Source organism: Salmo trutta, chromosome 15 (assembly GCF_901001165.1).
Source record: "Salmo trutta chromosome 15, fSalTru1.1, whole genome shotgun sequence".
NCBI lineage: Eukaryota > Metazoa > Chordata > Actinopteri > Salmoniformes > Salmonidae > Salmo > Salmo trutta.
In genome coordinates, this window is record NC_042971.1 from 41,415,854 (window position 1) to 41,427,463 (window position 11,610).

At 40.9% G+C, this 11,610-nt stretch overlaps 1 protein-coding gene and 1 pseudogene across 1 annotated transcript; one reads left to right on the top strand and one right to left on the bottom strand.

The window, feature by feature from the left end:
• Nucleotides 1-1,773: 1,773 nt before the first annotated feature.
• On the bottom strand, nt 1,774-4,588 carry LOC115148306 (myotubularin-related protein 8-like; annotated as a pseudogene).
• Nucleotides 4,589-9,438: 4,850 nt separating this feature from the next.
• Nucleotides 9,439-10,887, top strand: shisa2a (shisa family member 2a). Its single transcript, XM_029691580.1, has 2 exons — nt 9,439-10,158; nt 10,364-10,887. Exons 1-2 carry the CDS (start codon nt 9,873-9,875, stop codon nt 10,885-10,887), a joined length of 810 nt encoding a protein of 269 aa, XP_029547440.1. The 5' UTR covers nt 9,439-9,872.
• The last annotated feature ends 723 nt before the right edge of the window (nt 10,888-11,610 follow it).

Consider the following 11,610-nt stretch of genomic DNA (forward strand, 5'->3'; position numbering starts at 1 on the left):
TATTAGTGCTTTTTTTTGTTATCCACCCTCTGGTATTTTTCAATACCCATGCTAATGTATATATACACACACACACACACACACACACACACACACACACACACACACACACACACACACACAGCTCAAAAAAATAAAGGGAACACTTAAACAACACAATGTAACTCCAAGTCAATCACACTTCTGTGAAATCAAACTGTCCACTTAGGAAGCAACACTGATTGACAATAAATTTCACATGCTGTTGTGCAAATGGAATAGACAACAGGTGGAAATTATAGGCAATTAGCAAGACACCCCCAATAAAAGTGGTTCTGAAGGTGGGGACCACAGACCACTTCTCAGTTCCTATGCTTCCTGGCTGATGATTTGGTCACTTTTGAATGCTGGCGGTGCTTTCACTCTAGTGGTAGCATGAGACGGAGTCTACAACCCACACAAGTGGCTCAGGTAGTGTAGCTCATCCAGGATGGCACATCAATGCGAGCTGTGGCAAGAAGGTTTGCTGTGTCTGTCAGCGTAGTGTCCAGAGCATGGAGGCGCTACCAGGAGACAGGCCAGTACATCAGGAGACGTGGAGGAGGCCGTAGGAGGGCAACAACCCAGCAGCAGGACCACTACCTCCGCCTTTGTGCAAGGAGGAGCAGGAGGAGCACTGCCAGAGCCCTGCAAAATGACCTCCAGCAGGCCACAAATGTGCATGTGTCTGCTCAAACGGTCAGAAACAGACTCCATGAGGGTGGTATGAGGGCCCGACATCCACAGGTGGGGGTTGTGCTTACAGCCCAACACCGTGCAGGACGTTTGGCATTTGCCAGAGAACACCAAGATTGGCAAATTCGCCACTGGCGCCCTGTGCTCTTCACAGATGAAAGCAGGTTCACACTGAGCACGTGACAGACGTGACAGAGTCTGGAGATGCCGTGGAGAATGTTCTGCTGCCTGCAACATCCTCCAGCATGACCGGTTTGGCGGTGGGTCAGTCATGGTGTGGGGTGGCATTTCTTTGGGGGGGCCGCACAGCCCTCCATGTGCTCGCCAGAGGTAGCCTGACTGCCATTAGGTACCGAGATGAGATCCTCAGACCCCTTGTGAGACCATATGCTGGTGCGGTTGGCCCTGGGTTCCTCCTAATGCAAGACAATGCTAGACCTCATGTGGCTGGAGTGTGTCAGCAGTTCCTGCAAGAGGAAGGCATTGATGCTATGGACTGGCCCGCCCGTTCCCCAGACCTGAATCCAATTGAGCACATCTGGGACATCATGTCTCGCTCCATCCACCAACGCCACGTTGCACCACAGACTTTCCAGGAGTTGGCGGATGCTTTAGTCCAGGTCTGGGAGGAGATCCCTCAGGAGACCATCCGCCACCTCATCAGGAGCATGCCCAGGCGTTGTAGGGAGGTCATACAGGCATGTGGAGGCCACACACACACTACTGAGCCTCATTTTGACTTGTTTTAAGGACATTACATCAAAGTTGGATCAGCCTGTAGTGTGGTTTTCCACTTTAATTTTGAGTGTGACTCCAAATCCAGACCTCAATGGGTTGATAAATTTGATTTCCATTGATTATTTTTGTGTGATTTTGTTGTCAGCACATTCAACTATGTAAAGAAAAAAGTATTTAATAAGATTATTTCTTTCATTCAGATCTAGGATGTGTTGTTTAAGTGTTCCCTTTATTTTTTTGAGCAGTATATATATATATATATATATACATACACACACACACACACACACACACATATATATACACAGTGGAATGTCCATGTTGATTTTCTTGATCCATCCACCTGTCTTCTTTGTTAGTCAGGCCTGACCCCTTCATCATGTAGTTTTTTCCTGAAATCTAATTGAATATGACTGAAGATGCAGAATTTTTAGAAGGGGGAGAAGGGGTCCAAGAGGATGCTGGCCAGAGAGCACACCAGGGCTGTGCGATCCCAGCCATCTGAGCAGTGCACAAGCACGCTAGCCTTCTCCTCAGCCACAGCCTTAGTAGAGACAAGGGATAGCTCAGAACCACATCATACATGCTAGAGTAAAAAGTAGATGCAAACATGATCATTTGGGGATTTTAATACATTTTTTCTTAGGTTATAGGTACCTAATAAGAATGTTTAATTTCAACACAGCAACACAAAGGAGATGGCTACATGGAAGGATGTCTATTACCTTAGCTAGAAACTCCAGCATCCATCACAGCCTTGATGTGACGCAGCCAACCAGAATTCTCCAGTCCCGTCAAGTAGTCACTCATTGTTGGAGACTTCATAGCACACACTGAAAACAGACAACTAGGCACCTTATAAACTGCAGGCTTTGTTAAGCATGAACTTTGCCTCGTCTTTTCATGCTGCAAAATGACTTGAGTTTTACACATAAGTATATGATTAATAAATAAACACCACTACACCCGAAGATTGTGGTTCATCCTTTTTTATGTGAGACCAATGATAGTAACCTTTTAGAAGCTTCTGCAGACTGTTTCTCATGACATGGATATTCTCGATGCCCACAAACTGAAAGCGGATGTTTGAGTAGTTGTCCTCATTCTCGTATCCCTTCCCTGCTGCTCTATTGGCCATGGCATTCAACCTGAAACAAAAGAAAGGCAGGACAGTTTGGGTTAGGGTTGAGCAAAATACAACAGGGGGAATTAGCAATACATTTATCTTAAAATGTGGTTCTTATGTAACAGTGTAGGTTCCGTCCCTCTCTTCGCCCCAACCCGGGCTCAAACCAGGGACCCTTGCACACATCAACAACTGACACCCCACGAAGCATCGTTACCCATCTACTTCAAGTCTCAGAGCGAGTGACGTCACTGATTGAAACGCTATTAGCGCGCACCACCGCTAACTAACTAGCCATTTCACATCGGTTACACTTACCTTAGTTCTGGTATCCACCACATACATGAAGGTGCTTTTGGGATTAGCCCGGCTGATTGCCTGTAGCATCTCATCTTCTACACATCGAGCATTTAACCCGGACAGGGGCTGGCTACAACGGCAAATGGCAGCCTGGTATGTGAGAGGAAAACCAGAACAGCGTCACCAAGAAGTGCATTTGGAATGCCATTGTAATCATTAACATATACTGTAAGTATAGCATGAGCAGAGATGAGTCGCTGACCCTTGCATTAAATAAAGGAGAGTCTGAACTTACATTACTTTGCTTGTGGAAGTAGGAGAGAGTAGGAATGCACCCTCTGCTCCTGAATTTGGCACTCCAAGACTGTGCCCTTGCTTGCAGTTTTAGGAATGCCCAGTTCTGAGTGATATGTGTTGCAAAGCTAAGCAATCCATCAGAGGGAACAAAACATTTATGACTATAACAATAGCCATGAAAACATGTGCATGCCCATAGAATTGGTCAACTTACCTCATAGTTCTTGTTGAATTCTGTCATTTCCCAAAACTCGTTGGGCAATCCCATTATTTTTTAAATCCATGGCTGAGTCAATAAAGCCCTAACCATGTCTTCTCTCATCTTCGTCTTGTTTTGGGTTGTAAAGAAAAGCATACAAATCATCCACTTTCCCTATAAAAAAAGCCCAATGTTACTGTAGGTAAGAATTTTATGAATATTCACAATGATCACAATCTTGTTTTCTCCAAAGTGTAATGTTAAAGGAGAGTTGATCTGGAAGTCTACTGTAAGTACCTGGTTGGGAGAGTCTGACCAGGGACTGATACACATTCTGGCAGTCCCCCTCACTGGGAATGACAAAGCGACCCACATTGAAATTCTTGCAGGAAATGTGAAGCGGGCATCCTGTGGCTGTAAGAGGGAGTTTCTCTACTGTAGCTATGAGATGGTGTAAAATCTGGTTATGAGTGAAACAAAAAGTATTCATCTTGAGTCCTGGCTTTTAAGTCTCTTACCCCTACCACTTCAAAGTTGGCAGAAACCTGGATAAGTGTAGGCGTAATCAGTGTGGCACCACTCCTCCTACCAAGGGGCATAGTTGCTTACACACCAACTAAGCCTACATCTATCCAGTGCCTTCATAGCTGTGAACATCAAAGGGGTACATGGTTTTATAAAGGGCCAGGGGTGTTTTCATAGCACGTCCTTAGGCGCTCACCACTTGCCATGATATCTGAACAAATGTCATACCCAGGTTTCCTTGCGAGTGTTACAGGGGTTTCTGTGAGATAGAGAGTGCCAGTGGCTGGCTTCTTTGCAGTGTATCGCTCTAACAATTTCACTTCTTCCACCGGTCATTTCAAATAAAAATATATATTAGGTCAGATTGAGGTCCACAGTCAGTTCTCTGAAAAACAAATATCGGCAGGTGAATGAATGGCTGAGAAATATTTCCAAGCACTCCTACTAAAACAAGCAGCAGGAAATCCTGGAGACCTAGAGGTTCCAACACAGGGATCACAGATAGAACAACGAGACAGATATTACACCAGAAGTGTGAAGCATCCATGTTTCCACTCACTACTACCAAATATGGTAATGAGGAAGCCCAGTGGCCAGCAGTGGTAGATGATGATTTTTGTCTGACATTATGCAAATGTTCTCATCAATGAAACATTTGATCTCAATACTGTACTTTTCTGTTCCCACATCTAGAATCTGTTACAGAGTGGACTAAGTTTGGTAGATTTTACAATTTGGCAAAGTAAAAAAATAAAATAACTGTTGTTTAGGAGTGCAAGGACGAATTGAGTTATCGGGACTCCCGAGTGACACAGCGGTCTAAGGCAATGCATCTCAGTGCTTCAGACGTCACTACAGACACCCTGGTTCGATTCCAGGCTGTATCACAACCGGCCGTGATTGGGAGTGCCATAGGGTGGCGCACAGTAGTTGGCCCCGCATCATCCGGGCCAATGGCCGGTGTAGGCCGTCATTGTAAATCAGAATTTGTTCTTAACTGACACATACATACGAACAGTTACTCTAAAGTGAGCATGTTAGAGTAGCTGTTCCCTAATGGAATATGCAAGTTCATGCTAGAACACCCCAATAGGATCTCGCTAGCTCGTGCTTGGCTCTGCCCCCGTCCTTGCTGGTTCTTCCCACTATGACTCATTTGTTCTCATTGGAATGGACAAGCCGTTGTCTACCTTGGGTTAGTTATACAATCTTTGCAGGGATGTGATTTAGTTAACTAGCTTGTTACTGCTTGTAGTGACTGTGTTAGTCTCATGAAACCCAGAGCCATGTATTTCTAATACATTTCTCTGATGACACAACTAGCAAGTTACTAACTTAAACCAATGCCCAAATGGCTATAACAGACTTAATAGCTGGCTAAATTAAAGAACAAGTAGACGTGCCAATTAAAACTCTCCTAGGAAATTTAACAAGTTATACTGGCTAGTGAAGTTAATGTTCGCGTAGTTGCTAGCTAGTGGTCACTTACCTTTGGCGTTAAAATGTGCTCCATTGTCATATGCCGAGAAATGGATGCTGGTCTAAACCAGAATTTTTTTCACAGCGACTTTTTTCTTATAGTCTTTTGCCATTTCCCGAGGAAACGATTTTGCACGTTAAGCAATTCTGTGTCCCTGCCGAGCAAAAAACTGGGGATGCGTTCCAGGTCGCCTTATTTGTGGGGAACCGTAGACGAGGAATTAAGGCTGCGTTTACACAGGCAGCCCAATTCCGATATGTTTCCACTAATTGGTCTTTTGCCCAATCACATCAGATCTTTTCACATCAGCGCTGATCTGATTGGTCAAAAGACAAATTAGTGGAATACGATCAGAATTGTGCTGCCTGTGTAAACGCAGCCAAAGTTAGTAAAATTTGACAAGGTTGCCGTTTTCAAATCCATGCAGCCATGTGTCATATTTTGCTGCGGTAGGAAAATGTATACAGGAAAATATACCCTACCACGCACACCGGCATTATTTGGTGTGCCTTTATACAGCATGTCTGGACATTGCATGCACTTGCTGAGACTGCTTATTGGCTTGTTCAAACACCCTTAACACTTTATTATGTTTTGTGTCTGTTTGCTCTGATTTTAGCAAGGGTAAAATATTAGTAATTTCAATTATATGAAATACAACACTTGATTAAACCATAAGAACACACAAAGAACATAGCCAAAAGCTTTAATTAACAATCTTGATAAAAGGTTATGAATGCATTCATGGAATATCACTTACTGTATTAGAACGTCAAGATGGATTTTCTTATTATCATGTGGAGGGCCTTTTTCCTAACCATAACCTTATTCTCCTAACCTGTTGCGTAAGTTCTCCTAACCTGCTACGAAAAGGCCATTTTAACATAAACTGTACTCTATCTAGTCAAAACCGTTAGGGTGAGGTGTTGCAGGGTGGCCCATGATTTGCCTAATTACTTGGGAGGACCCCCATTGATAGCCCTATTATCATCTGAATGACTCTTTTACTTACCTCCAGATTTATAACCTGATAACTGAGAAAATGTCATTGCTGATTGAAAAACCATTTTAATAAAATTTAGGGCATTGATTGTCCTTTTGTCAAAATAATCACAAATAAAACAACCTGTTGAATTAGTGAATCTGAGTAAATTTACCTTTGGGAGCTCTGTTGCTAATTTATTACACCAGATTTGCTATATTCTCATAATATATTTGAGTGAAATAATTTTGTGAATGCTAGTACATGCTTTAAAGTCTAAATGAGTCTTCATAGTCCTCAATTACTTTTACTTCAATTTAATTTATAATACTGACTTAACTCAAACTCGAAACCTGAGCGACTGGAGAATCCTGGTCATGTCATCATGTTATTAGCAGAGATTAGGAATAGCACAAAGAGAGTAAATTGCGATTGTCTAAAGTGCCTATCAATTAGCATTCAACAAACAATGCCAGCCAATTTAGGGTTTGTGATGCTAATTCAGCAAGCTTGTTTCACGGAGGCTGACTTGCTAGTAATGGCCCTTAACGTTGCAATGGATTTCTGCGATATGGCATATAGGAGATGTATTTTTTCTTCCTGCTCTTGTCTGATAAATATGAATGTAGAGGTTAGGTGCTTATATACAGTAGTGTAAAGTACTTAAGTAAAAATACTTTAAAGCACTACTTAAGTCGTTTTTTTAGGGTATCTGTACTTTACTTTACTATTTATATTTTTGACAAATTTTACTTTTACTTCACTACATTTCTAAAGAAAATAATTAACTTTTTACTCCATACATTTTCCCTGACACCCAAAAGTACTTGTTATATTTTGAATGCTTAGCAGGACAGGAAAGTGTCCAATTCACACGCTTATCAAGGCAACGTCCCTGGTCATCCCTACTGCCTCTGATCTGGTAGATTCACTAAACACACATGCTGGTTTGTAAATTGTCTGAGTGTTGGAGTGTACCCCTGGCTTTCCTTAAAATAAAAAAAACAACAAAATGGGCCATCTGGTTTGCATAATATAAGGAATTTGAAATTACTTGTACTTTTACTTTTGATACTTTAGTATATTTTAGCAATTACATTTACTTTTCATACTTAAGTATATTTAAAACCAAATACTTTTAGACTTTTACTCAAGTATTATTTTACTGGGTGACTTTCACTTTTACTTGAGTAATTTTCTATTAAGGTATCTTTACTTTTACTCAAGTATGACATCTGGGTACTTTTTCCACCACTGCTTATATAAGGACATAAAAAATGTATTGTATCTTGACTGCTATCAATAAGAAACCTGTCACCTTATTATTGCAATACAGCAACAACATTTGATTAGGATAGCTAGGTGTTTGATGTCAAAGTTTGATATTATTCAATTGACCTTACTTCTGTTTATTATTGAGAAAGCATATACAAAACAACGTCACTTGGCTACAGCTCATTAGGTAAATGGGAATGCAGCACTTCTCCGGGTGTGGTACAGATAGTGTTTGACCTCCTAAACCTAGACTTAAAAATTAGTGGCAAGATAAACAGACTCATTATCACCACCCCAGTCGGCTCCAAGCTCTGACAAGCGTACTGTTTGCACAGTTTGTTTACTCTACCCTGTTGGTTGGGGGTTGGAGGATTAAATGACTAAATGTAATCAGTATTTCTTCTGCCTAGTATCTTACGCTATCCAGTTAGTATAATAATCAGACAGACCAGGCTTAGGCCTACATTGACATAGCCAGTCCATGAAACCCTAAACGGTAAAAGCAACCACCACAGTAAATTAGAACAATATTAAAGGGGCAATCTGCATTTAAAAGAATAACAACGTGTCTCCATACCAAAACATATCTATGGATGCAGGAACTGACCATCCTAGAAATCAAAATGAAAGTTTTAACCACGTTTTGAGGATTTATGGTGTTTGTTTACAATTACATTGTTAAAAAAATATTGAGTAAAACAAGGCCACTTTGCTACCATCTAGTAGAGACAGTACAGGTGCATCAAAGCCAGGACCGAAAGAAGCTGTTTTTCAGTCTATCTCCAGGCCATCAGACTGTTGAACAGCCATCACGCCATCTCCTGTAGTAAGTGAGAGTAGTACGCAGAACTTCTAAGTAAGAGACAAAGATAGACTCACTCACACATAACACACAAACACACACAGTCAACGCTGCTGACCCATGTATATATAGACATTAAACACTGGACCGTTTATTTTATATTGTTTTTCACACTGCATATTCATATACTGTAATCTCATATGGCTCATTCAAATATATCTACAACTGTACATTGCATTTTTGTTACACTGTTAATACTCACCGCATATTTATATACTGGATTCTTATTTATATACTGGATTATATACTGTATTCTCATTCATATACTGTATTCATCACATAGCTCATTCTTATATATCTACTACTGTACATTGCATTTTTGTTACAATGTTTATATACACTGCCTGTATTTATATACTGGATTCTTAACATAGCTCACTGTAATATACTGTATCTACTGCTGTACATATCATTCTTAGTATATCTTTCTGGTGTATATACACAACATGCATTTGGATTACTGATACAGTGTTATTTGATACAGTGTTAACTGGATTTGTCCTAACCTTCCTGATTTCTTATTTTTTAGTATTGGATTATTATTATTTCTGTACTTGTTTGACATTTTTACTGCATTGTTAGGAGCTAGTAACACAAGCATTTAGCTGCACCCACTGTAACATCTGCTAAACTGTGTATGCTACCAATAACCTTTGATTTGAGGTTATATTTGGAGTTTTGATGGTGTATGACAGTTGAAGTAAGGTCATGAGGCATTTATAAGTTATATTCTTCAAGAATCAGAGGGTATATATAATTAATATTAAAGATTGAAAGTCTACATTGTAGTATCAAACAAATGCTCCCTCCCTCATCTCCTCACTTTATTTTTGTTTGCACTGAATGCAGACCTCTCCATTTTCTTCCAACAACTTTCCAAAGAAATATGCAAGGTAACACATAACACCCAGACCTCACATTGCTATTTTGAATATCTAATTGAGTATGGCTGGTTGAATTTGAATGAACATTGAAAAAAAAAATCTCCAGTAGCCTATTAGCTCATATAGTATTGTCTCCTTATCCAAAAGTGCAGACAGGTCTTGGCCTGGGGCATGCCTACATGAAATTAGCAAAGTAATGGCTCAAGCCCCTCCCATATTAGGCACACAATAGGTGTGAGGGAGGGGGGCAGAGGATAAAACAGAGGTGAAATAGCCACATACTCACATTATGTTCACAGATCTGCCTTGCTTCACAACTTGACCATTGACTGGATAACATAATTTTTTCATTCATTGAATTGTTGTTGATATTTCATTGACCATTTTCTTCCCAATTGTGAGCATGTCATTGGGCTTTTGATTTGAACTTTTTGAAGCTCCAAACAACTGTTTCACCAATTGGGTGTGAGGGTTTTTCCTGTCATACAAGATGTGTTTTTTAGTTGCTTTATATTTATTTTTCTCTTTGATGCACAAACATATTGTGGCCAGCTCAGGGGAGTATTGCCATGGCTGGTCCAACTCTTACAAGATCTGGCACAAGGGCTTCCAGTGTCCAGAGCAGTATGACGGCCAGAACGCAAAGTACTGCTGTGGGACCTGTGCGCTCCGCTACTGTTGCACGGCTGCGGAGGCAAGGCTGGATCAGAGCTCCTGTGACCTGAAAGAATTTTTTGAATTTGAAAACGATAACACAATCAACATGACACCAACAGGTAAGATTTTGTGTCAACATTTTCCATTTTTGGTGTATTCAACATTTAAACTGTAATGGCTAAATTATCTCTCCCTTGGAAAGGTTAAAGTATTTCTGTTAGAAGTAAATAGCAGGCATAGTAATTTTGGTTCAATGTATACAATTCATCGATCGTGCTTTGTGGTTCAGCATTTACATTTTGTTCTATCTTTTTTCCCCTCCAGTACCCGCCTACTTGCCATTTGTGATAGTTGTGAGCACATTTCTGTCCTTTGTGCTACTTGGTACCATTGTGTCCATATGTTGCTGCCAGTGCCTAAAGCCAAAGGCACAGGATCGTCAAAATGCATCAGCACCCTTCCAGACCAGCCTGTTGGAATCTGGAGGGCCATCTCCAGAGAGCATGACTCCATCTCGCCAGTCTAGTTCCAGCTCAACAGGAAGATCAACTTTGGCACCCCCAAGACAACCAACCACCTCCACTCCTGATGTCAACGTAAACATGTATGTTGCGCCTTTGAATAATGGATACCCTGTTTCAAGCACACAGACTAACCAGTATGTGCCTCATCCGCAGCCCCCTGGTCCATTCTATCAGCCATATCTAAACTATGGGATGCCCCCAGAGCACACTTTGCTAATGGCTCCATTCTTAGATAACCGCTCAATGTACGGACACCAACTGGTCCATTCCATCCCTCAGGCTCCAATGCACACAGAACAGTTGTACACAGGTGTCACAATATGAAGCGATTAAACTATGGACAACTTTTTGCCACATGACAGTTATTTGTGAGTGCCCACTTGCCGTGTCTAAGAGTTATTTATGGAATGTTTATTATTCACTGATTTCAGTGTATATTTATGAGTGTAAATAAAATGTATTTTTAACTTTTTTTGTCTTAAATCTTAACTCTGATCCTGTAATAAGGATTCCAAACAGTCTAAAATCCCACTGTACTATAGTGACTAATACATAGCATGACAATCATCCCATAGGGCTATATTGTCAAAAGTAGGCCTACTCATGATATTGCAAAGTTAATAATATGCTATTTCGAAGACGCTTTTTACGAATGGGTACCATGATAGAATGCTAGAACAATAGCCTTCAAATGTTTTGGGCTGCAAACAAGCTTTGTCTTCAGGATGGCCAGAAGATTTGGAGTTGAAGTCTTTTGTGATGTATCCCAGATGTTTTAAAAAGAGTGTACTTACTGGTGTGTGGGGAAAAACAGCGGGAGGGAAGTACAATGGATGGAGGTTGCAATCTCTGAATAAACCTAGGTAAAGAGGGGATTGTGGTAATCTCTTGAAAATTAGTTGGGGGAAGTGAAGGATAAGTACATAGGAGGGCACAGCTTGGGGTTCAGAGGATGCGCACAGATAATCACCTACCTTATGACAGTCATTAGTGTCGAGGCTAAAAACAGTTTTACATAGGACATTGTGATACAGTAGCCTAGATAAT